This window comes from Ambystoma mexicanum, chromosome 12 (genome assembly GCF_040938575.1).
Source record: "Ambystoma mexicanum isolate Mex_15411 chromosome 12, UKY_AmexF1_1, whole genome shotgun sequence".
NCBI lineage: Eukaryota > Metazoa > Chordata > Amphibia > Caudata > Ambystomatidae > Ambystoma > Ambystoma mexicanum.
In genome coordinates, this window is record NC_090936.1 from 48,999,028 (window position 1) to 49,026,033 (window position 27,006).

Genomic DNA, 27,006 nt, shown 5'->3' on the forward strand with positions numbered 1-27,006 from the left:
CGGGATAGTCAGTTTTGCGTACTCAGTGTACCTGGAGGACATTAACGATCTACTTGACAAGTACGCGGCCCTATTCAACGGCATTGGGAGAATGACCGGTGATCCAGTCAGGCTGCACATTGACAATTCAGTACAACCCACTGCCCTGAAACACCGGAGAGTTCCCTTTCATCTGAGGGAGCAGGTCGACAAGGAGCTGGATAACCTGGTGGCCTTGGACATCATTGAGAAGGTGGAAGGCCCAACACCATGGGTGTCCCCCATTGTCGTGGCCAGAAAACCAAAACAGCCAGACTCAGTTCGTATATGTGTGGACATGAGGCTGCCCAACAAGGCCATCAAAAGGGAGCGACACCTGACTCCGACCATTGATGACATAATCGCTGAGGTACAAGGGGCCAGATTCTTCTCCAAGCTCGACCTCAGAGCAGGGTATCATCAAGTTGTCCTCCATCCGGAGTCCCGGTATATAACAACATTCACCACCCACCAGGGACTCTACAGATACAAGAGGTTAAGCTTCGGGCTGTCCTCGGCTGCGGAAGTGTTTCAGAACATCATCCGAGGTGCCCTTGCTGATCTTGAAGGGGTACTCAACATCAGTGACGATATTTTGGTGTTTGCTACCACGGAGGTGATCCACCTGAAACGCCTGGCCAAGACTTTCGAGAGACTGCAGTCATTGGGCCTTACCCTCCATAGGGACAAGTGTGAATTCCTGCGCCCCTCCATAGAATTCTTTGGGTTCGTGTTTAAGGAGGGAGGGGTGTCACCCGACCCGCGGAAAGTCCGGGACATAAAGGAGGCACAGCCCCCGGAATCGGTGTCGGAGGTGAGAAGTTTTCTGGGCATGGTGACCTACTGCGGTCGGTTTATCCAAAACCTGGCCTCAAGGTCTGAGCCGCTCAGAGCTCTCACTAAGAAAGAGACAGCCTGGCACTGGGGTCCACTGGAGCAGTCGGCGTTCGAGGACATCAAGAGCGTCTTAACAACGGAGGACACCATGGCGTTTTTCGACCCAGCGCTTCCCTCGGAGATTGTGGTCGATGCCAGTCCGTTTGGCCTGGGGGCGGTCTTGACTCAGGTGGACCGGGATGGAAGCCTCCGTCCCGTAGCGTATGCCAGCAAAGCGCTCTCGGAAACGGAGCAGCGTTACTCCCAGATTGAGCGGGAGGCCCTGGCGGTCCTGTGGGGATGCAGACATTTTCGCCTCTATGTGCTGGGGCGCCCGGTGGCTGTGGTGACTGACCACAAGCCCCTGCTCCCGATCCTGGCGGGCTCGTCCTCAAAGCCCCCGGCCAGAATTGAGAGATGGATGCTCGCATTGCTTGAGTACGGGGTCACGCTGGTGTACCGGCCAGGAGCTAACAATGCTGCTGACTACCTCTCCCGGCATCCCGGAGTGCGTGGGGGAGTGGTGGGAGACACCTGCGCGGAAGAGGCGGACGACCATGTCCGGATGGTAGTGGAAGGAGCAACACCAAATGCGATGCCCCTGTCGGAGCTGGAGGCTGCAGCGGCCGAGGATGGGTGCTTCCAAATACTGAAGCAGTCGATGCAGAGCGGATCCTGGAAGTTCGTTTTGGAAGCTCTCGCGGGGCGGACCCTGGAGGCGAAGACCGCCCTTGAACAACTGTGGAAAGTGAAAGACGAACTGTCATTCTCGGAGTCGGGACTCCTACTCCGAGGGGATTGCATAGTGGTCCCCCACTCCAAAGTAGGTGATGTGATCACTCTGGCCCATCACGGGCATCAGGGTGCCGCCAAGACTAAGGCAAGGCTGCGGATGAAGGTCTGGTTCCCGGAGCTGGAGAAAAGGGTCGATGACTTTGTGGCAGCGTGCGTATGGTGTCAGGCAGCCTCCCCGGTGCCGAGAGAACCTGCCATCGAAGCCATGCCTTGGGGGACCAGGCCCTGGGAGGTCGTTCATGCGGACTTTGGGTCCACGTCCGTGGGCACCCACTTTCTGGCCATAGTTGATGAGTACTCCCGGTACCCCGAGGTGGAGTTTGTGGAGTCGGTGGCATTCGAGCATGTGGTAGTCGCCGTGGAAAACATATTTGCAACCCATGGTTTTCCCCTGACGCTATGCTCGGACAACGGGTCGCTGTTCCAAAGCGAGCGGTTCTCAGAATTTCTAGCCAGCTGTGGAGTCAAACATCGGAAGATATCCCCATTGTGGCCCCGAGCCAACGGTGATGCAGAACGGCTGATGCGAACGCTGAACAAGACATTTCGGATTGCGCAGGGACAAGGTCAGCCTCTCCAACAGGCCTTGTATCAATTCCTGAGAGTGTATCGCACCACTCCACATGCATCCACTGGTGTTGCCCCGGCGGAGGCTTTATTCCGGCGATGCCCCCGGGGGCTACTGCCAGAGGTACAGGAGAAAGAACCCGGTGTGATCAACGACCAGCAGGTTGAGGCCGACCGACTGACCAGGATCAGCCAAGAGAACGTGTGCCGGGGTCTTCGTCTCCAGCGGCTGGAACCGGGGACGAGGTGCTCATCCGGAACCGACATCCACACGGGAAGCTGTCCCTCCCTTACGAACCAGAGCCCCTGGATGTGGTCGCCGTGAAGGGGTCGATGGTGACGGCCTCAGATGGGCGATCGGCTGTCACCCGAAACGTCAGCTTCTTCAAGAAGTTGGGGGACTCAAGAACGGAGCCCCCTCTGGACCCTGGTGTCGCTGAGATACCTGAGGATGATGGGCCCCCTCTCGGTGCCCTGGCCTCTCCGAGTCGAGGGGCTGCTGCTGATGGACTGCCAGTGCCAGAGGTGAGCGGGAGGTACCCCCAGAGGGCTGGGCGAGGGGAAACCCGCTTACCTCAGCGAGTATGTGTTGGTACAGTTGGAGGGTCATCCGGAGTGATGGGACCCGGGTGGCTGACATTAAAGGGGCATGGGCTCAGGACAGGCAGTTTGTTGTGTGATGTGTCGTGTTTAACTAATGTTGCAATTGTGTTTCCTCCTGAAAAAGGAGGAGTGTGGCGTTGGCCCGCAAGGGCTGCGCACGCGGCGGCGTGACGTTGCACGTCGCCGCGTGCAGCTTTAATAAACGGGGCGTTCCCGGAAGCCAACAGAGCGACCGGGGAGCCCGAAGCCGACAGACAGGTGTGTGTGTGTGCTCTGTCGGGTTGGGGGCTCACGGGCACGCATGGGGCCAATGATAGACCCCCAACAAGCACGACACTCCCAGGCGGGAGGTCCCTCATTCCTTGCGGCAGTGGCCACTTATTACTTCTCCCCTGGGGGGAGCACATTTGTTTTTTTCTTTCAGCATTCGGCAAATGCTGCAGAGGACTTCTTGAGTCTTAACCTGTGGGGGGTGCCCGGGCAAGGGGGTTTGCAGGCACGCTTCGACCGTGACCACACGAGCACCAGGGCGAAGTCGTGCTTGGGCATTCCTCACTTCCCTGCGGCGATGGTTCTGCCACTCCTCCTCCACTCTCCCTCCTCTTCTACCCCATGGAGGGAACCAAAAAAAAAAATAACAGAGGGAGAGGGACGGAGCATAGGCAGCTCGGGCGCTCATCTTTCTCATTGCCATTGTTGTGGGACCGGTGACGGTCACGCGGCTGGCCTCATTGGTGCTGGGGAGCACAGCACCATGTTGGGATGCTGGGGTCACCCGGACTTACTTCTTCTTGTGGGGCACAGCCTGGGGGCCTGGGCTGGACCAAGGGCACCAGGTTGGTGTGCAAGGAACTGCAGGGCTGTGGTCACCCGGCATGGGGCTTGCAGGCCAGGGCCGCAGGACCGTGATCACACAGTGTAGGCCTGCGGGCCTACAATGAGAGATGGACACAGGAGCTCCATAGTTGGAGTCTGCAGCCGTTCTCCTGCATGCGCCTGCAAGGCAATACACGTGGAATGGACACATCCCCTTAAAGAGGTAATACACAGTGGTGTGGCGTTGCCCCGTGAGGGTCTGCGCACGCGGCGGCGTGACGTTGCACGTCGCCGCGTGCGGCTTAAATAAACGGGGCGTTCCCGGCCGCCGCAGAGCGACCGGGGAGCCCGAACTACACAGACATGTGCCGAGTGAGGTCTGTGGGTTGGGCTCACGGGCACGCACGGGGGTGCTGACAGACCCCCAACAGTGGCGACAAAGGTATTGGATGCCTGGGCCCGGCGGTGAGAGCCATCCCGGAATTTTTCTCCCTGTGTCGGAACATCCGCGGATGTTTCGTCTCACGCCGTGGCCGCGGACCATACACGCGGCTGGCGGCCATTTTGCACACGTGGTTGCGGAACTTCCAGGAGCTCCGGTTTGGAGTCGTAAGGTGATCCGAGCCAAATTTTTGGACATGCTGAGTGCGGGCAGCCTAACCTGCAGGCCCATGCCTGGGTTTTGACAATTTGACCTGTTTTGGGTCCCCTACGTCGTGTGATAGCTCGGAGAAGGACTGAGGTGGCTGGGCCTTCTCAGCCCACTCCAATATTTCGAGCTCAATTTTTGGGACATCTACATCAAGGAGGTCTGCGGCGGCCTTCGTCTGTCGAATCTTCTTCAACCCCTTCATCATCACGAGGGTGGTGGCAGTAAGGGGTCTGGTGGGCCCACGTGGCACGGTCTGCTGACAAGTCTTGGTGTGGGGAGGGGACTGAGTTGCGGCCCTCAGAACTGGAAGGAGGGTGCCTGTGCGCTCGGTCCTATGAGTGACATCGGCGCCCTGGAGGGTGCGTCTGCCACGACCTCGGAGGATTCACAGGACGAAGGCTTGGCAGATCTATTTCGGCAAACTCCCCAGCAGCCACCACTACCTGCAACATCTGGACTGCCGAGTCCCGCAGTAGGTGCCACCACTCCCCCGAATCAGCCAGGACCTGGGGTTTTGCAGGGCGCTCAGCCAACTCCTCCGGCCATGGCCCAAGCCAGGGCGCAAGCAGCCCTGCAGCCCATTCCAGAATTTGACACCACGGGTCCCCCGTCCAGCCTGGGCCCCCGGTGGAGAAGATGGATTGGACGCCTGGACATGTACTTCAGGGCCGCCCAAGTGACGGACAATGACAGTAAGATAGCCACTATGTTATACTCAGCGGGAGCCTCTGTCCAGGAGATATTTGAATCATTGACTCCAGTGGATAACTCCTACGACCAGGCCAAAGCCGCTCTCCTCGCACACTTCCTTCCCCTTGCCAACGTGGACTACGAGAGATTCGTTATGCTGTCGGCCAGGCAGAAGGACGATGAGACTCTTGACACCTTCTATGGTCGCCTGCGCCGCCTCTCCCAAGGGTGTGCGTGGGGAGATGCTGAGGACATGATGCGGACCATGCTAATCCAGGCTTGTTCATCTGGCAAGTTGAGGCAAAAGGTCCTGAGAGAGCCCGGCCTCACTCTACCCCCCATTCTTGAGCTGGGGCGATGTCATGAGGTAGCCGAGGCCCGAGCCAACAAAATGGAAGCCGGATCCCGCACCGCGCGGCCCGAAGAAGCGTGCGCCGTCTGGCGGGGCGGTAGAGGGGTGCGAAGGCCCGGTGGAACAGCCAGAGACAGAGCGGGAAAGCCTGTGGAGTCCTGCCAGAAGTGCGGCTATGACCTCCCCCACTCATCTGAATGCATGGCAATAGGGAAACTCTGTGGCCGATGTGGGGTACCCGACCATTTCTCGAGGGTATGTAGGGCGGCCCTACCCGTACTGACTCCGAGAGGGCAACCCCGGCTTTGGGCTCCTCGCCAGAATCGGCCGCCCAATGTGGCTCAAGTAGACCACGCGGAAGAAGATGCTCCGGCGGAGGACGCTGAGGAGGAGGACGAGGAGAACATCTTCTTTGTCTCCAGCATGGAAGTCCTCAAGGGGAAGAGCAGGAAACAGCCGAGATGCGTGGTGGAAGTGAACTGCTCGCCTGTCCCGGTGCTGGTCGACACTGGGGCATCAGTCAACGTAATGGCGAGGGGACACTATGCCGCGCTCAAACCACCACCGAGTCTGGCGATGCCGAGGGCCCGCATCTTTGCTTTTGGTGGGCGGGAGCCCTTGCCACTGGACGGCGCATTCGTTGCAAAGGTGGAGCATGACGGGTCCATGATCAAGGCCTGTTTCTACGTGACTCCAGTGAGCAGCAACACCCTCTTGAGTTGTGCGGCGGCGGAGGCTCTTGGCATCGTGAGTTTCGCGTACTCAGTTTACTTAGAAGACATAAACCACCTGTTGGATAAGTACGCTGCCATCTTTAAGGGCATTGGAAGAATGAATGGCGACCCGGTGAGGCTTCACATTGATGAGTCGGTGCAGCCGGTGGCTTTGAAGCACAGAAGGGTCCCTTTCCACCTGAGGGACCAGGTCGACAAGGAACTAGACAACCTGGTGAACCTGGACATAATCGAGAAGGTGGAGGGCCCAACACCCTGGGTGTCCCCCATCGTGGTTGCGAGGAAACCGAAACAGCCAGACTCTGTCTGGATCTGTGTGGACATGAGGTTGCCCAACAAGGCCATCAGGAGGGAGCGGCACCTGACCCCGACCATTGACAACATAATTGCAGAAGTTCAAGGGGCAAGGTTCTTCTCCAAATTGGACCTACGAGCAGGATACCATCAAGTTGTCCTCCACCCAGAGTCCCGCTACATCACGACCTTCACCACTCACAGGGGACTCTATCGGTACAAGCGGCTGAGCTTCGGAGTATCGTCAGCAGCCGAAGTGTTTCAGAACATAATTCGAGGCGCCCTCGCAGATCTGGAGGGTGTCCTCAACATTAGTGACGATATTCTGGTCTTCACTAAGACTGAGCTGGACCATCTGAAACGCCTTACCAGGACCCTCGAGAGGCTGCAGTCGCTGGGACTCACCCTCCACAAGGACAAGTGCGAGTTCCTGCGCCCGACCATTGAGTTCTTTGGGTTCGTGTTTAAGGAGGGCGGTGTGTCGCCGGACCCGAGGAAAGTCCGTGACATCAAGACGGCACAACCGCCTGAATCGGCATCGGACGTGCGAAGCTTCCTGGGTATGGTGACATACTGCGGGTGCTTCATCCAGAACCTGGCCTCGAGGTCGGAGCCGCTCAGGGCCCTGACGAAGAAGGAAACCGCTTGGCAGTGGAGTCCGTTGGAGCAGTCGGCGTTTGAGGACATTAAGGGTGCCCTGACGGCAGAGGACACCATGGCTTTCTTCGACCCGGCTCTAGAGTCGGAAATTGTTGTGGATGCAAGCCCATTCGGTCTGGGAGCAGTGCTTACTCAGGTGGGCCGAGATGGAAGGATCAGACCAGTGGCCTACGCTAGCAAAGCCCTCTCAGAAACAGAACAGAGGTATTCCCAAATAGAACGCGAAGCCCTGGCTGTCCTTTGGGGCTGTAGGCATTTTCGTCTGTATGTGCTGGGAAGACCTGTAACGGTGGTGACTGACCATAAGCCGCTGCTCCCGATCATGGCTGGATCATCATCGAAGCCTCCGGCCAGAATCGAGAGGTGGATGCTTGCTCTTTTGGAATATAGAGTCACCCTGATATACCGGCCGGGTGCCAACAACGCGGCGGACTACCTGTCCCGACACCCGGGAGGGCGTGGAGGTCCAGTGCAGGACACCTGCGCCGAAGAGGCCGATGATCACATCAGAATGGTGGTAGAGGGTGCCACCCCCAACGCGATGCCGCTACCAGAACTGGAGGCAGCTGCGGCCGACGACGAGTGCTTCCGAATATTGAGGAGCTCGATGCGGTCGGGATCCTGGAAGTCCGTGCTGGAGATGGTGGCGGGGCGCACTCAAGAGGCCAAAGTGACCCTGGAACAGCTCTGGAAAGTGAAGGACGAGATGTCCTTCTCGGAGTCAGGCCTGCTGCTGCGGGGCGATCGCCTGGTGGTGCCTGGTTCCAAAATCAATGAGGTCATCAATCTGGCACACCAGGGGCACCAGGGTGCCGCCAAGACAAAGGCGAGGCTGAGGCTGAAGGTGTGGTTCCCCGAGCTAGAGCGGAAGGTGGACGACTTCGTGGCGGCCTGCGTGTGGTGCCAGGCGGCCTCCCCGGTGCAGCGTGAACCTGAAATCGAGATGATGCCACGAGGTACCCAGCCGTGGGAGATCGTACATGCGGACTTTGGGTCCACGGCAGTGGGCACCCACTTCCTGGCCATAGTGGACGAGTACTCCCGGTACCCCGAAGTAGAGTTCGTTGAGTCAGTGGCGTTTGAGCACGTGGTGGGAGCAGTGGAGAAGATCTTTGCCACCCATGGTTTTCCGGTGACTCTGTGCTCGGACAATGGGTCCCCGTTCCAGAGTGCACGGTTCTCGGAGTTCCTGGAGAGCTGCGGAGTGATACACAGGAAGGTCTCCCCGTTGTGGCCCCGTGCAAACGGGGACGCGGAACGGCTGATGAGAACACTGAATAAAACATTCCGGATAGCCCAAGGGCAGGGCCAGCCCCTCCAGCGGGCATTGTATCAATTCCTGAGGGTATACCGCACCACCCCACACGCCTCGACTGGGGTTGCCCCAGCTGAGGTCCTATTCCGACGATGCCCCCGAGGCTTCCTGCCGGAGGTACAAGCAAAGGAGCCCGGCGTGATAGACGATCAACGGGTGGAGGCTGAGCGACAGACACGGACAGATCAGGAGAATCTGCCGCAGGGCCTCCGTCCGCAGCGGCTAGAGCCGGGTGATGAGGTACTGATCCGGAATCGACATCCTCATGGCAAGCTCTCGCTCCCGTACGAACCGGAGCCACTGGACGTGGTAGCCGTAAAAGGGTCAATGGTGACGGCCTCGGATGGGAAATCGGCCGTCACTCGAAATGTGAGCTTCTTCAAGAAGCTGGGTGACTCTCGAGCAGAGCTCCCGCCGGACCCCGATGAGGTGGACCTCCCGGATGAAGACACACCCCGGGAGGAAATCCCGGTGTCGCCACATCGAGGGACTGGGACGATGGGAAGTCCTGTGGTGGAGGTAGGCGGGAGGTACCCCCAGAGGGCTGGGTGAAGGAAACCTGCCTACCTCGGTGACTATGTACTAGGACCGGTTGAGTGCCTCCCGGAGTGAGGGGACCCGGGTGGCTGATATTAAAGGGGCATGGGCTCTGAGTTTTAGTTGTTGTTTTGTGTGCGGTGTAACATTTAGAAATGTGTGGTATTGTTGTTCCTCCCGAAAAAGGAGGAGTGTGGCGTTGCCCCGTGAGGGTCTGCGCACGCGGGGGCGTGACGTTGCACGTCGCCGCGTGCGGCTTAAATAAACGGGGCGTTCCTGGCCGCCGCAGAGCGACCGGGGAGCCCGAACTACACAGACGTGTGCCGAATGAGGTCTGTGGGTTGAGGGGCTCACGGGCATGCACGAGGGTGCTGACAGACCCCCAACAAGTGGGAGGGTCACACATTACACCTAAGAGTCGTTGCCCTTTGAGAATACCCCGCCCCCCCCCACCCCCCCCAATCCAAAGTGGCTCCAGACAGCAGATGTGTAAACAAGGAGCCACGGCCGGCGTCCTCTTCGCCACTCTCCCATGTGTTCCACGCGCTGAGATAAGGCGTGGGAAGATTAGGATGACGCAAACTCCCGAAAGTGGCATTGTGACCAGTGCGCGGAATGGGGAACCCGATGCAGCTGAAAGGCACGGGCGCTTCAGCTGGGGCAGAGGGGCAAAACTAGTGCATGTACTATCATTCCACACAAGGGGGACAGGTGCATTAAGTGTGCAATTCTAAAGAGGTGTCTAGCAACACGTCAGTAAACAGAGGCTCCAGAAAGAGATACTCGCGGCGCGTGTCAGCCAGGCTTTCGCCCTCTCCCCCCTCCTGCCACGTGTGTGTCGGGAGACGTCGTGTTTTCGGTGGGCTGGGGGCAGTTGCGTGCGTGAGGAGGAGGAGGAGAACCCCTTTTTTTGCACCTTTGGGGGGGGAGGGGAGAGAGAGAGAGAGAGAGCGAGCGAGCGAGCAGCGGCGGCCGCGCGTGCCCTCCCCGCCGGTCGCTCCCCGCCCCGCGTGTGAGTGGCGGTGGAGGTGCTGCTGCTGCACGGGCCTGACGTCAGCCCGGCGGTGGTGGCGGCGGTGGCGTGTGCATAAGCCGCGCTATTGTCTCGCAGCGGCCGGCCCCGGGCTGCCACAGCTGCTGCTGCTGCCCACTGCGGCATCCGGAGGCGGGGGCAGCGGCGGCCGGGCCTCGCGTTGGGACGCCCGCTCCGAGCTACCCGTGCTTTGTTTCCATTCCCGGAGGAGGGAGGGAGTGAGGGCTGCCCGCCCCCCTGCCTGGGGGGGAGGGCAGGGTCTGGCCGCTGGATATCCCGGCTCCATGTCGTCCTCCTCCTCCTCCTCCTCCGCCGCCGCGGCGGCTTAGCAGCCCCCCCCCACCCCGAGCCGCCGCATACCAGCATCGGAGGCCAGCCATGTTCGGCACTGAATCGTCCTGTAAGTGAGCGCGCCACCTTTGCCAGCCTCGCCTTTCTGTGGGGGCAGTGTTTGTTGTCATTCCACAGTCCTATTGCTGCCTCTGGCTTTTGGGGAGGCGGGGGCGGGGGGCTGCGAGAGCCTGGGTGAATTTGTACACAGACGCACACCTCTCTGACTGCTGTGCCCACCACCTGGTATTCTTGGGGAGTATGCCCCGCCCCCCCCCCTGCCACCGGGCCCTCGGGCTCCTGCCTGCTCAGCATCCAGCATTGAGCATGCCCCTGTGGGCGCACCCCTTCCTGATCGGCCTGCCCTATCTTCTGCAGGGGGCAAATGCGTGTTGAATATTACACCTGTGCACTACAAACCTCCCACTCTGCCTACCTGGCATGTACGAGACCCTGGGCACGCATGCCTCTGCCTGCTTTCTGCACAGGGCACCACCAGCATGTACGTTACTACACCTGGGTGCACACGCTGTCTGTCTTTCCATCTGCGGGGGGATCCTTTGGGATACATGATGATCTGGACACACGTGTGCACTTGACATCATTGCCACTGCCTGCGGTTGGCACTGAGGCATACCTGGAATGTAAGATGCACTGGACATGCCCCGGCTTGCCCTGTCTTCTGTTGAAGGCTCCCAGGAGGTGCGAGTTACTCGACTCCCCATCTACAGACACATTCCTTTGCCTACTTTATGCCGTGGGGGCATCGCAGCCGTATATGATGCTATGTGTGTGCATGCCTCTGTGCCTGCTGCAAGGGGGGGGGGTCTCTGGGATATGACACTCTGGGCGCACATGTCTCTGCCTGTCCTTGCTTCTTCAGAGGGAATCCCTGGGGTGAATGTACACACACGTATTCTGCACTGGGGGAACCCTTGCCCTTTATGACACCCTATGCACACGCCTCTACCTGCCCTTGCTTCTTCCGAGGGAATCCCTGGGGTGCATGTGTACACACATGCACGCAAATATGCATTCTTGCCCTTTACGACACCCTATGCACATGCGTCTGCCTGCCCTTGCTTCTTCCGAGGGAATCCCTGGGGTGCATGTGTACACACATGCACGCACATATGCATTCTTGCCCTTTACGACACCCTATGCACATGCGTCTGCCTGCCCTTGCTTCTTCCGAGGGAATCCCTGGGGTGCATGTGTACACACATGCACGCACATATGCATTCTGCACTGGGGGAACCCTTGCCCTTTATGACACCCTATGCACATGCCTCTGCCTGCCCTTGCTTCTTCAGAAGGAATCCCTGGGGTGCATGTGTACACACATGCACACACATATGCATTCTGCACTGGGGGAATCCCTGCCCTTTACGAAACCCTATGCACACGCCTCTGCCTGCCCTTCTTCAGATGGAAACTCTGGGGTGCTGCACTGGGGGAATCCCTGCCCTTTACGACACCCTATGCACACGCCTCTGCCTGCCCTTGCTTCTTCAGAAGGAATCCCTGGGGTGCATGTGTACACACATATGCATTCTGCACTGGGGGAATCCCTGCCCTTTACGACACCCTATGCACACGCGTCTGTCTGCCCTTGCTTCTGCAGAGGGAATCCCTAAGGTGTATGCACGCACACACGTTCATGTGTTCTGCACTGGGGGAATCCTTTCCCTTTATGACATCCTATGCACATTGTTTCAGAAGCCCTTGCTTCTTCAGATGGAATCTTTGGGGTGCATGTGTACACACGCACACACGCATTCTGCACTGGGGAATCCCTGCCCTTTACGACACCCTATGCACATGCGTCTGCCTGCCCTGGCTTCTTCAGAGGGAATCCCTGGGGTGCATGTGTACACACATGCACGCATATATGCATTCTGCACTGGGGGAATCCCTGCCCTTTACGACACCCTATGCACACGCCTCTGCCTGTCTTGTCTTCCTGAGATCCATGAATGCCCAGACACATACATGCCTTTGCGTGCCATGCCTTCTGCAGTCGCTACATCAGCACTTGGTGTCATTTGAGAGCCTCACATCTGCCAGTGATCTATTGAGGCCAACCCAGTCATTAATGTTGCCCGGATGGTAATGAGGTTGGGGGTGGGAAGAGGGGGAGTAAGCAGGAACAGCTGAAGCAGTAATCCCCGGGGCGGGGGTGCCAGGCAGCTTACAATGTTGTTTCAGAAAAAAGCTCGCCATCATAACAGGTGGCAAGCGAAAGTGGGGCACACGCCTCTGGCAAGCCTCCCGTGTTGGTTTTATGTGACTTTCATAGAGGCAGTTTTGAGTGGTGATTTTGGCTGACCTCAGCGGTCCCTCCATGATGCCCCCTCCTGGCCCCCGATCTCTTTGATGTGTGTGTGTGACACTGTGACTGCCCCGCGAGTGCCAGGTTTACAGCTGGACTCCCAAATGCACCATGTCTACACGTAGGGTCCGTTGCATGTGCTTTCTGCATAGGGGGTTGTGTCGTGGCTGTCGTGGAGAAGGCATGCATGTTGATGCTTTTTTTTATTTAGACATTTTGTGAGCAATGTGTGTTTTCTCTGTCTCTCTCTCTGCCTCTCTCGCTATAGAACCAATTGACTTAATTTTTCGAAACTGTACTTTTCTCTTTGCGCCCCTTGCACTCGGTGTGTGGCAAGATGCCTTGTGCATTGTTGTCTTCCGTACAGGTGGATGGAGTGGCACCACAATGATCGCTGTGTGTGGAAGAGCTGGCAGTGGGTGTGTTGTGCCCACAGCCTTCCCACTGTGTGGGTGCAGTTTCACGTGCACTCTGCCACTGGTCTGTCTAAGCTAGGCTGGGGGAATAGCTCTTCTGGGGGGGGAGGGGCTGTCCGCCCTTGCACATGAAGCAGCGGGGAAGGGTACCACACGCATGTGTACCGTGGTGGTTCCTTGAGAACGCAACATTATTTGGTTTCTTGCGTTCTTCAAAGGGTCAATCCTTCATTTTTAAGTTATGTAGCAGACCTGACCTGCTCGTCTAGAGGCCTTTCTGCATAGGGATGGACACACGATGTGATGCCTCTTGAAAGCTTGGGCTGCAGTCGGAGGGTTTGCCAATCGCATTGGCTTGGAGTGGCAGACGCCTACCCACTCCTGTCCTGACCCTGGCCTTGTAGTGCCAGAACAGTCTGGGGCTGGATGGAATACCCGTTGTGTTGCTAGAGGCACCAGTCCTGCTTTACAAGCAAAGAGGGCATCGATGCTGCGAGTCTGGCCTGCCCCCGTAGAGACGATGCGCGCTTGCCTCTTGCCTTGGGAGCTGGGTGGGATGCCTGCAAGCTCATTGTGCGCCGCCGCGAGTCGCTGGTGGAGGCTTGCGCCCTATTCCTCGCTTCATCTGCTCGTGGAGCTCTCGTTGATAAAGCAGGTCGCCAAAATACAGCCCTATCTGGTTTGCTCTGACAACGGCTGGCTGCTTGGGTTCCCATGGTTACCAGATTACTAATTAAAAGAAGGAAAAAACCTCAGCAGCGCGTACACAGGCGCTCATAAGAGCCACCGGGTCTGCAGCAGGCAGGCGTATGCTTGAGTCGGCGCGCTCTACCTGGCAGCTTCAGCCTTGCAAGCGGGGAACAAAAGAGGCGAGGAGGCCTTACCTGGGTGCTGCGCGCCCTCTTCATTACCAGTCTCAGCAGCAGTAAGTGTTCATGCCGACTGTGTTGGATCTGGGTTTGATATCTGGGAGCCCTGCACATGTCACTTGGGGCTGGATCCCCCGTGTTTTCCTTTGTTTTGCAGGGTGGCGCGGTCTGGACTTTGGGGTTGCCAATTAACCCTCGACATCTGATTTTGCAGCTATTTCGGGTGTCCCTATAATTAGCTTGTTGTCCCTAGAAATCACGAAGCCCCATTCCACAGAGCTAATAATCCAATGTATGTCGATTTACCTTCAGAATTCCGATAAAAAACTATAATTTTGACCTAAAGTTATGAAATTGCTTCCAAATGGGTGCAATTGGCGATTCATTTCTCTCTTGGGCGCCATTGTTCCCAGGTCCCATGGGTGGACGTGCAAGTGTTGGCGGGGGAGCACCTGCTCGCTGGTGGTTGAAGTCGCAGCCATTCGCTTCGTCACTAGGATGCTCCGTTGTCATCGGCGCGTGCCAGATCGCGGCGTCTCTGGCTTTATTGCCTTTGTGGGACCTTCATTGGTTAGTGATGATGGCCTTTTGAATCCATGTTCAATTTGCCACTGCTCTGTCCCCCTATGTAATCATGTCATGCCACACATATGATAGGAGGAGCACATGGCTTCCACACTCGTGATGAATTGCTACTCCCTGCGTGTACACCTTTCCCACTAGCTTGTCAGATACAGTACTCGCCCCTCCCCTGCAATCTTTTGTAAAAAAAAAAAGTTATCCTGACCATTTTGCAAATTGTGGTTTCCTAGTAAATAGTCTGTTGTGCTTTTACCACTGGCAACTGCTATTGGACCTCCGTTGGATATGGTAACTGGCGTGTAAATCCACATACCATGTGTCACTGATTTGTCCAGGGTTCAAGAAACATGTTTGAAATGGCAGTATTTTACTCCCTGATTTTTGAAGTTGGGAGTGACCATCTTTTAGTGCTTAAAAACGAGTACCAATTTCCAACATATTTTTTATTTGAGTAAAATATATTTGTACTCTAAAAAAGATTTGTTTTGTAATTCAGTTGTATGCACTTAGTAATTCCTGCAATTTGAAATACGCATTTACCTGAAGTTCCTCCTCTGAATGGTCTTCGATTATGGTAGCAACCCCTCCTTTGGCAATCCTTCGCTGGTAGCACTAATTCGAATAAGTTCGTAGACCCGTGTGGGTGGAAACTGGAGGGGCAAGCAAGGGGAGGCAGCCCCTACACGTTAGTTCTCCAGCATGGGCTCTGTCATGCATTCACATGCTCTTGAATGTTCCCTGTAGTCAGGCTGGGAATCCTCCATAAAAGAAGAAAGTTTCACTTTCAGACTGTATTACTTACTCAAACCAATCACTGTCCTCTGGCTCATGCTGCCCCATTCAATGGCAGTCCTCTGCCTAAGCCCCTCCTCTGGCCACCATCTTCAGATTTTTTTTACTGCACACTTCCGTGTTGGGAGTCCTGCAGTTTGCTCTGCAAGCTACTTCTACGTTTTTTCGTGTTTCCAACGGAAAAAGGTTCTATTTTTGTTCCAAAGTAGTCCCTGTGCTCTCTTCTCCATCTACCGACAGCAGGGATACAGGTGGCAAGATATGCCTCAGGTTCTCCAAGAAGACGACGAGGGACAGGCACAGTAGACTGGCAGCGTGGCTTGACGCCAGGGCCACTGTCCTGAGCATTGTCGTGCCTCACCCAGGACCGGCGGGTCTGAGGAATGGTCTTCTAAGTCCTTTGAGGGCACCTCCTTCGTGGTGGCCCAAGAAAAGGCGAAGAACCGCAAGTCTGAGCCCACTGGGTTCACCAAGGAAGCAGGTCCCAAGGTGGATAGGGTGCGATCGACATTACCCACAGCCTCCCATTTCCAGCCGGCAGTCGATCTACCCCGGGTAAACTAGGGAGAAGTCTGATGAGCCGCAGACGGAGAAGGCCAAATAGCCAAAGCAGGCCCAATCAGCACAGGCTAAGACTTCGAGTATGGAGTTGGCAGCGGTTACTACCATGACCGCTAAGGGAGCTGACCCAGGGAATTTGGTCCCCGCAGCACAGCAGGTTTCGCTGCCCTCAAGGTGCGACACCGCCGCAGTAACTCTGGCAAAGTCTGCTGGCACGCCAGAAGTGGGGGTAACTGTCAGGCCCCGGTTCGAGCTCCGCAAGGGTGAGAAAGGCAGGGGGGTTTTGAAGAAGCCCAGAAACAACCCTCCCAGACCGTGGACCAAGCCATGGAGGTCTCGTCCACAGACGACGATGACCAGGAATCCTTGCACACGGTCCACAAGTACGTGGAAGAGGAGGAGGGTGACGACGGCACAGGGCCTAGTTTTCTGATCCCGCCAGCTCAGCCGAGGGACATGTCTCTGGACTCTTTCTCAACCCTGTACACCTTGTGTCAGAAATCCAGAGGAGTGTGCCCCTCGGACCTGGCTCTGTTAGTCCCCCCCCAGATCCCTGATCAGCCTCCAACAAAGAGGAAGCATCACCCAACACCCCCATTTCAGCCTTCACGTTGGGCTCCTTCTTCCCTAGCAGACCCATACCCTGGGACTGATAAGACTACGGACGACTATGAAGATATCGTCGCAGCAGACGGCGGGTCTCTGCATTTCAATGCTCGAGATACGTTATCCCCACCGGATGAGGTGGGATCTTTCCACTCCATGATCTCCAGAGCCTCTGAGCTATTCCAGCTGGAGCCCGAGGAAACCAGGAAGGAGTGTTTCTTGTAACAGAGGCACGAGGCCAAGAGGAGGACAATCGTGGTGGTGCCCCTTCTGGATGACGTGAAGGAAGAGGGTCTGGCCCTCATGAAGAAGCCTTGCACAGCTCAAGTATCGGGTGCCGGACTCCACACCCAAGTGCATGAGGTCGCAATCATCGTCGGATTTGGTGGTATCGGTGGTCGCGAGCAAACGGTCGGCTAACCTGTCCTCGTCTTTGGGCCCTCCGGACACAGAGGGGAAGAGGATGGATGCAGTGGGAAGGAATGTGATTTACACTGCAGCGTCCACTATCCAGCCAACCAACGCACTGGCAATCCTAGCCAGGTACGACTGGGAGCTGTGGTACAAGCTGGGGCCTATTCTGTAGTTCCTCCCCAACGATAAGAGGATGGAGGCAATCGCTCTCTTCCAGAAAGGGGAAATGGCATCTTATCACGCCATCACAGTGGCATTGGACGCGCGAGACCCAGGGTTCCGGCAAGTAGGGAACGGTGTCTGCTCTCATAGCGAAGGCTGGAGGAAGGCCACGAATTTCCGGCAGGAGGTCCAGGCGAAGGTGCTGGACATGCCCTTCGACAGAGAACTTGTCGACCTTCCCAAACAAGTCCCTCCAGGCCATGAAGGGGGGGTTCCCTGGGTACTTTCCAGCAGCATCGCTCTCCTTTTCGCTCCTCCAGGGGAAAGTCGAGCAGGTCTGCCAAATGTTTCTCTGCTTCGTACTGTCAGCCCTCCTGATCCATGACTCGGGAAGCCTACAGAGGCCGTTCCGAGGCCTACGGTAGCAGAGGACAGTGTCGTCGCCCACAGGAGAAGACCTGGATGTCATGCACCACGCCTGCACCCCGGTGGGAGCTCGTCTGATGAGGTTTGTCAGCTAGTGAAAGAAGATCAGAGACAGATGGGCGCTGGATGCTCTCGCCCAGGGACACACCTTGGAGTTTCAATGCAGGTGTCCGCGGATCCCTCGGATTACTTGTCGGGAGCAGCACATCCCTTAGCTCCTGGAAGATTTACGGGCCACGTTGCGAAGAGGTCTGGGGCTCCAGAGTCTATTCCAGATACTTTCTGGTCAGAAAGAAGAAGGGGTGCTGGGACCTGCGACGTGTTAACAAATACCCGAAGTCCAAAAAGTTCAAGATGCACATGTTGCAACATGTGCTCGGCCAACTGGAGGAAGGAGACTTCTTGATGTCGCTGGACCTGGAGGACACCTATTTCCATGTCCCCATTCACAAGAAACCTCAGAAGTTTCTGTGTGTCGTAGTGCAGGGACTGCACAATCAGTCCGATGTTCTACTTTTCAGACTGAAGTCGGCCCCCAGAGTGTTTACAAAATGCCTGGCGCTCATCCAAGTCTACGGGGCATTCATGTATACCCTTACCTTGATGACTGGCTAATTCGGGCCGGCTCGCCGGAGTTGGCTGTCAGACACAGGGATTGTTCATCAACTATCCAAAGTCCTGCTCAACACCATCACAGAACATGCTGTGCCTAGGCGCCAGACTCAATCCGGTGTCCTGCCTTGAGTAGCCCTCGGAGTAGAGGGTAGCAGCCATTCAAGGGAAGGTGCAGCGACTGTCGTCGACGAAGACAGCCACGGTGCGGGTCATCAAGTCATTGGTCGGCATGATGTCGCCCTGCATCTACCTCCTGCAGGTTGCAAATGTGACCTCTTCAGGAGTTCCAGGATACTTGCTGGATACAGGTGTCCGGAAGCTTCGGGGACAAGATCCCTCTTGACGACGAGTTCGGTCGGGCGATAGGATGGTGGAGCATGTGCTCCAACATCATCCAGGGAAAGGGATTCCAAAACCCTCCATACCAGGAGACAGTCACCACGGACAGTTCCCTGGAAGGCTGGGAAGCCCACACCAAACGTCTGCTTGCCAGAGGCCTGTGGCTGCCGGAGGAGGATAATCTCCATACCAAAATCCTGGAGCTACGGGCAGTGTTATGGGCCCTCAAGTCATTCCTTCTGTCACTGAAGGGCAAGATGGTGAGGATCTTCCCAGACAACACCACCACCACATCAGGAAACAGGGGTGTGGGGGGGCACTGGATCCCCAGCGTTCTCCAAGGAAGCGCAGGACTTGTGGCACTGGGCTGTTAGACAAGTGATGTTCCTCATCCATAGTCACCTAGAGGGAGTCACAAACACCATTGCAGACTCCCTTGGCAGGCAACAGCAGTCCTGCCACGAGTGCGAGCTTCGGCAGGATCAGGTGGACCACATCTTCATCCGGTGGGGCAGGCCCCAGATCGATCTGTTTGCGACGGCGGCTAACTCCAAATACCAGAAGTTTGCCATCAGATTCCACCAACCAAGGAGCCTGGGGGACTTGTTCTCCTTCGCGTGGGAGTGGCTGTTTCTGTACGCATTTCCCCTCCACCCCTTCTCCTGTTATTCGTCATCAACACACTCAGTGTCAATGCAGGATGATACTCCTCACCCCAGCTTGGCAGAGGCAGATTTGGTACCCGGACCGTCTCAGCCTGTCAGCGTCACCTCCAGTCAAGCTGCTGGTGGTTCTGGATCTTCTCACCAGAGAAGGAGGTGCAATCCCGCTTCACAACCCAGGATCGCTGAACCTGATGGCTTGGCACCTGCAGCCTGGGAGTTTGGAGGATATGAGTTGCCAGCAGACTGCAGTGAGGCCCTCGCCAAGGCCAGGGCGTTGTTGACCCTGAAGTGCTACGGTCACACGTGGAAGCGTTTTGCTACGTGGTTCTGGTCACAGAAGTTTGACTCTTTTGAGGGTCACGTCCCCAGAGATCCTCCCATACTTGCTTTCCTTGTCCAAGGCCTGACTGGCCCACGCCTCCATCAAGGTACATCTGGCGGTGGTGATCTGCTACACCAGGTCAAGAAGATCTTCACTTTGGTCCCACTGACTCATCAAGGAGTTTCACAAAGGACTTTTCAGATCTTACCGCTGGTGAAGGCTCCTGCCCCGGTGTGGTAACTTAACATGCTTCTGGCGTGGCTCATGGGGGGGTAGGAGGGGCCTCCGAGCCTCTGCATCAGCCCCCACTAATGGTTCTCTTGTGGGGAAAAGGCTTTCCTTGTGGCCATCACCTCTGCCAGGAGGGTAGGTGAGATCCAGGCCCAGGCCCTATCCTGCAAGCAGCCTTGCCTGACTTTCCACAAATCGAGGGTGGTGCTGCGTAGGCACTCCTCCTTCATGCTGACGGTTCTGCCATAATTCCACCTTAACAAACCTTTGTTGCTAGCTGTTTTTTTCCGAAACCTTCGTCTCAGGCAGAAAGGGCCTTGCACTCGCTGGACATTGTTCGTGCCCTGAAGTTCTATGTAACGTGCACAAAGAGTTTTCGGAAGACTTCACAGCTGTTTGTGAACTTTCGTCCCGTGAACCATAGGAAGGCCCTGTCCAAGTCTTCCATTTCAAGATGGCTCTCCGGCTGCATCACGCACTGTCATCCGTTGGACCTGTCTGCCGCATTTGCTACAGTAGATCATGGGATCCTGTTGAAATGGTTGAGGGGGGTGGCAAGGGTCTCGGAACAAGCCCTTCAGTGGTTTGAGTCATTCCTAACCAGAAGGGAACAAAGGGTCCAGCTTGGAGATTTTCTATCTGATTCCTTTTAACAGAAGTGTGAGGTTCCACAGGGGTCCTCACTTTCTCCTCTGCTTTTTAACTTGCATGTTAAACCTCGTATGGACATCCTGAGGAAACACTGCATTAATTTTCATTCATATGCGGATGATACTCGGGTGTTCTTGAAAGTTGATAGATCAGAGGAGTCCTTTGAGATAGTGAAACAGTGCTTACAAGAGGTACAGGCCTGGATGTGTGCTAATCGGCTGCTGTTGAATGCCAGTAAGACTGAGGTGGCATTATTTGCCTCAAAATAACATCTGCAACATACTAAGCCGGCACTGTCACCATGCTTCCTGGGCGCACAGTTGAATTTTGCCAAGAAAATTTAAAACCTGGGTTGTGTGTGGAAAGACAACCTGGGATGTGGAGCGCAGGTTAGCACAAAGGTGCAGTCGGCCTTTTTATACCCTGTAAATGTTGAGAGAAATGTTGCTATTTATAGCAAACGAGGACCGAGCAGCGGTTGTTGGGACACTTGTTAACAATTGCAAAGGTTGCAAGTGACCCAAAACCCTGCAGTTAGGTTGGTGTTTAGGCTAACAATATCTGCCCCAAACTCCAATCTAAGAATATCCTTACACTGGCTGACGGTGAGAGAGCGACTAGATTTTAAAATCCTCTGTTTGGACTTAAAATGCTTGAACAAAGTAGCTCCAAGGTATCTATCGGATAAAATCAAGAGATATATTCCAAGCCGGCAGTTGTGTTCAGGTGATAAGAATCTGCTTCAGGTACCGCGGTCCAACTATCCGCGTAAAGGGGACCGAAGATTCAGGGACTATGCACCAAGACTTTGGAACAAGCTCCCTGGATTAATTTGAGAGATTAAAACGCTCACCGCGTTCAGCAATGCTGTGAAAACCTATCTGTTCTGTTAGGGACTGCAGAGGGACAGGCATGGGTGCATGCAATAAACGATCAAATTGGATAATGGCAGGCTCTTTAATTGCTATGTCGGCGCCCCGGCATGATTGTTCGTTCGGGCATTTACAAATGATTCAAAATTCAAATCGTTCTATTGCAATCTGATAACTATCTCCCCCTCACGAGTCACCCTGTACTGTAAGGATCTTGGTCAACTATTGACCCTGGCCTTCACTTGGTTCGTATAAAGCACCAATGTAAATCGTGGACTGCTCAGCATCCCTTTAACAAGAAGCTATCGACCTTCTGGTTCTCGGAAGTACCGGTCTCGCCTCAAAATTAATTGCTCGCCTTATTGGTATAGCTACTCTATTTCTATTCGATCTGCTTGAGGCAAAAAACTGAATAGGATACGTCTTGTGTTTCAAACTTGCCTTCGTCCTGTGCAAGCAAGTGCGTTTCCTGTAAAAAGGCAAGTGTTGCTTCCTTTTCACATAGTCTTCTCATTATGGAGCGTGCCTTGGGTGCGGAGTTAAGACACTGTACATTCACGGTCCTAAAGTGTAGGTCATTCATTGGGATCTGTGTCTGTCCTTCTGTACCGACATCACCGGCCTGATCGCAGACTGGGTGCCACTTGATTCTCCCACTTCCTTCCCCGTTAAATCAAATTAAAAACATGACATTAATAAAAACCTAAACCCTGCATTCGTACTGATTTACATTTCTAACATTCAAACAGTAATCTTAACATTGGTACATATTCATTGCAAATGATGGTCAATGGTGTTTATCCTTTGGATCTGCTAGGAAATGAATTCCCCTTGTTGGCAACTCTCAATTCAATTTGCAACTTCTAATTAGCCCAACACGATCTCCTCATTTCTGCTTTTGGTTAACCTGATCCTGAACTTTGCCAATTCGAAACCAACACATAGCCATTTCGTTTTAGTCTTCCCAACTCTTTCCCTCCCCCATAAACTTTACTTAATTTGAACTCAAGGAGTTTATCTTCGTCACTCCATCGCAGCATAACATTTCTCAAATGCTCATCACTTTCCTTCCTTCCTTCCTTCCATGGACGTTTCTTTCTCGTTTCCAGGTTGCTGTCATTCGGGGTCATCTCCCCAGACATGGTTATTCGATGTATGGCTTCATCTTTCGTGATGTTGTACCTCTGCCCTTCAATTTGGAAAAGCCATCCGTTTGGGTGCTCCCATTTGTACCGGATGTAATTTCCCCTGAGCCATCCAGTTGATGCCCTCAGTATTTTCCTCTTTCTTAGGCTAGCTTGTGCTAGATATTGATAAAGTGCAATACTGGCATCCGAAAACACTCCTATCTTTAACGTGAGACCGCCATGATCTTTTTCTTGAGGTTTGAAAAGTGTATTTGTGTCAGAACGTCTGGGATCAGACCTATTTTGCTAATGGGTGGGTGTGTACACCTGATGTGCTCTATCCGGGATAAGTTCAGCATTTTCTGGGAGATCCAGGATACTTCGGAATAGGGCTGTTAAACATTCTTTTAGCTCCGTGTCCTTCACGTGTTTTGATATACTCCAGAACCTGACAATATTGCCTTGCAATCTGTTTTCTGCATCTTCCTGCTTGGATAGTATACTTTGTTTGTCGGTTTCAAAGGCCTTTCGCCTTTTAGATATTTCAGACTGCTCTTGCGCTTGTTCAAAAAGCAGATTTTCAACTTCTTGTAAACTTTTCTCCATTGCCAGGACATCCTTATCCAGATTGATATCGATTTAGCAAGATTCACTGTGCTGTCTTTGATTTCTTACGTTCAGTAAGCTTGAGGTGTAAATCGCTCTTTGTGACGGACCCTCCTCCATTCCAAATGTGTCCTGGTGAGTGATTTTGGGCTGTGATCTGCCGAGTAGCTTTATTATTCGATTGCTGAGTTTGCAGCAGTGCTTTAATGACCCCTGAGTTAACGCCCTTCTGTTTTTCAGGTTATTTAACCGATCATCGTAGAGCTATTTAGGTGACTTACCCAATGGCTTTCCCCTACGATTGCTTATTTCTTGGACTTGGAATTTGCTCTCTAAATTCGTCTTACTCGATCTCTCTGCTTCGGACACTTTGTGAATCGTCTTGGTACTTCTCAGTATCTGTACTGCTCCTCCATGATCGTTACCACAGCCTTTCATCTTTACTTGTATATGGCGGTTTATTAACTCTGTTCGTTGGTTTTTGTTTCACTTGGTGTGTTCTTCATAAACTCGGGGCCCCTTCCTATGGGACTGTTTCCTGCATGTAAATAGGGAACTTCAATCTCTGCGTTTGGGACATATATAGGGGGAGGGTTCAAATCTGGGAGAGAGTAATCTCCTACGTTGCTCTGTTCTCAAGTCAGCAATTCCCCATACCTGAGCTTTTGGACACCTCTCGTTGCCGCTTTTGACTTCTCGTTCTGCCCCTCCCCTCATCTCTGCTTCTTTCTCCGTGGTCCAGTTACAGGTGTTATTCTTTGTGTCAATTGCCGCTTCCTCCCAGCTGCACCTTTTTGTATTGTCCGACGCCCGGTTCCCAGGGTTGTCAGATGCCTAGAAACAGCTATTCCTCTGCCGCTACTACAAGCCAGTGAGGCATTTTGCCAAATATGTAGTGTGCGCATAGTGATGTGCACCATTTTACGGGACTGGTACTTGTTTTTGGCTCCCAGTCAACTTGGAGCAGGCGCATTTCTCTTAGGTGGAGTTTGTAAACTAAGGAACTGGGATATAGTGTGATTTTCCTTTTTTTTTTCTTTTTAAAAAAAGTATTCATTTAAAGAAAAAGAATTTGAGGTGTGATCCTGTGAGTGGTTTAAGTCTTTATAGTCGAGAACCTTCACCCCAAATCCATGTCATTTTCATTGCAAATCTAACTGTTTCTTACTTACCAATGCCCCGTGCAAGTGCAAAGTTTGAGCTTTGGTGTATGCTGAACTCTTTTTCAAATAATGCTCCATTTCAAAGAAATATCTCTTAACTACTTTGATTACCACATCTGTAATCTCCATGCCTTTTATCCTTGTGAAAAATAACAATTGGTTGAAAGCTATTTTGATGGTCGTTTGCGTTGCTCGTTATGAGGTTCTGCATTTTTTTGCTTTTGCACTGTGGGATATACTAGTCAAGGAAAGCTATATTGGTGCATGGCATTACGGATCCAAGTCTCCCAATGCAAAGTCACCCAACTCATGTGTGTCACTAGAGAATTGATGATTCCACTGGAGTTTCAGTATAGTGCATACTATACTTAAACAGAATTTAGCAAGGATTCATATTTTCGTAAACTGTTATTTCTTGAGGGGATTTGACACAACTGACCCCCCTCCCCCAAACGCCAACACCATATATTATGGAGGAAGTTTAGTTTCAGGGACCAGAGTTTGCTATTATTGGCAGTTGGTGCTATAAAGAATAGGTCGGTCAGTGAACATTGTCCTGTCCTCAAGTCGATTCAAAACCGGTTAAGGTTGGGTTTGAAGGGCTTTCCCGAAGGTCAGGTGGTCATCGAAGTAAGTGCCAAGACTATGCGGGAGAAGCCTAGGAATGGAACGGTGCACGTCGGAACCCTACAAATGTGTGCACTTACTAAAAGGTTCCTCTTTGATACAAACATGGGCAGGAACAAATCAAAAGCATCCTAGACGGACACTACCACTTATCAAAAATGGGGGTGAACAGGCAGAACTGAAAAAGGAATGCAGCTCTTCAAGGCCTGTCTGCAATTTTAATTTACATGTAATGAGTGTATGAAGCAAACATTGCTTTGAATGGATTGTGTCCTCCAACGTATTCCTCATCTTAGATGTATTGCATCCAGCTTTAGCTGCTTTGGAAATGTTTTATTGGTAGAGGGCACCATGCGTCGATGGTCCCTCGAAGGCCTCCGTCGAGGGTGACCTCATCGGGTATACAAGAAGCACGCGCGGTGCCCGTTGGCCTCAGTTCCGTTTTACTGCAGTACGTGTTGCTTCGGAGACTCGGCGCGCCTCCCCGAGTAGTTCTGTGAGATATTTGATATGTCCTAGTCGTCGACCCCGACTACAACCCCGCGATCGGGATTCAAAAAGTGTAAATCCTGCGTTTCGAAAATGTCCATCACGAACCCGCACCGGGATTGTCTGTGGTGTCTTGGTGAAGGCCACGACATGGAGGCCTGTACGAAGTGTCAGGCAATGAGAGGGAAGGCCTTGCGAGAGAGGAAGGGAAAACTACAGGTAGGTTATAAACCTGACCGAAAAGCCTCTAGTGTCGAGTCGAGGTCCCGTGAGGAGAAATCTCCTCAACGTGTAAGGCATCGGTCTAGGTCCCGAAGCGATTCTCATCGGTCTTCGTCTTTGATGAAAAAGTCCAAAAAAAGGTGCCACCGGTCCCCTTACACCTCAGACAAATCCCTAAAATGAAATGCCCCACAAAACATTCTTCCTCCAAAGAGTGGGAAGCATTCAGGATAAAAATGATGGAGGTGTTTGAAAAGGCTAAGCCTCGGTCCGCACCTTCCTCGGAAGCCGGCCGGGAGTGTTACCGTTCCGACACTCGTGCGCCCTCGAGCCTGGGTGATCAAAGGAGGAAGGATCGGGAACCCTTGAGCACGCCCAGCAAACAAGACTTCTCGAGTCGACCGTTTGAGGTCACCGACACCATCTAAAACCCGACACACCTCAAAGGGTAAGTATTCGAAGAGCGCCTCAACGCCCTCGAAGCCAGCTCCGTCGACGACCACTATTTCGTCGGCGCCATCGACTCCTCTGTCGACGTCGACCTCGGAGCCAAAGATTCAAACAAAGGCTCCAACAAAACCAAATCAGCCAGAAGCTGTCAAAATAACAGAGAAGGCTATTTATTTATTTTATTTTTTTTGATGCTGCAGTTTATTTGAAAACTTTTTCATCATTTACTTGAGTTAGAATCGGTTTTTAACTTTTGTTTGTTTAGTTCGAGTATAGAAGATAGGAAGAGAGCAATTGTGTAAGTGTACTTGTTGTTGTGGCCGCTTAGGAGAGCGGTCCATCTTTCTTGCGTACACATTTGTGTCGATGAGAGTTGAAAGAATGCACCGAATTCTTTGCGTTGTGTGGCGAGTTCATTGCATTCCATTACGAGGTGGAATATGGTTTCCTCGATTTTTTGGTCTTTGCAGAACCTGCAGTAGTTGTCTTCGGGCTTGATCTGTCTTTTTGTGAATCGGTATGCTTTTGTAGGAAGAATGTTTAGGCACATTTTTAGAAATGTTGCTCGAATGGTTTGGTCTGGGAAGGTTTGCAGGTAGGCTGGTGGTTCGTGGATTCTCCTATTATCTTTTGTGCATTGTAGGTTCTGTTTGTAGGTATTTTTTTGTTGGATGGTCTTTATCCAGTCGTTGTGCAGCAGTTTTGTTTTTGCGTGTTGTGGACGAAGTGTAAGCAGTTCTTCTGTGATATTTTCACTATCCATTTCTTTTCTCATTGTATCTTTCCATTTTTTCAGTATTGTCGTGTTGAAGGTGTTTTCTTTGTGTCGCAGTATTTGAATTGCTGGAGTTTTCCCATCTGTCAATATTTTCCGAAAAATGTCTAGTCTTTTCCATTGTACGACTGATTCGATTGATTGAGTTGCCAGTTCGTAGCGTATTCTTGGCATTGGAAATGTTTGCGGGAGTCGAAGGACTTTGCGCCAGAAGGTCGCTTCATATTTTGTCCAGTTGACTCTCTGAGCGTTCAACATTGCTTCGGTACCGTAGGTCAGAATCGGAATGTACTTGTGTCTGTAGTAGGAGATAATTGGCTTAAAGGAGAACTTGCCGTATTTTCTGTGAAGGAGGCAGCCTTGTCTTGATAGAGTTTGAGATGTTTGTTCGATTTTGTCTATCCACTGCTCTTCTGATTT

General features: G+C 53.5%; 1 protein-coding gene across 4 annotated transcripts in view; it reads left to right on the forward strand.

Moving 5' to 3' along the window:
• Window positions 1-9,846: 9,846 nt before the first annotated feature.
• The window catches only part of ST7 (suppression of tumorigenicity 7), a 596,792-nt gene continuing 579,632 nt past the window's right edge, over window positions 9,847-27,006 (forward strand). Inside the window, exon 1 of one of the 4 annotated variants that reach the window (XM_069627934.1) lies at window positions 9,847-10,342. In XM_069627934.1, coding sequence (XP_069484035.1) covers window positions 10,321-10,342 — 22 coding nt within the window. In that variant the 5' untranslated portion in view covers window positions 9,847-10,320. Of the gene's footprint in view, window positions 10,343-13,631; window positions 13,946-27,006 lie in introns of those variants that run through there. The other 3 variants (XM_069627935.1, XM_069627938.1, XM_069627936.1) reach the window with 3 other exon arrangements.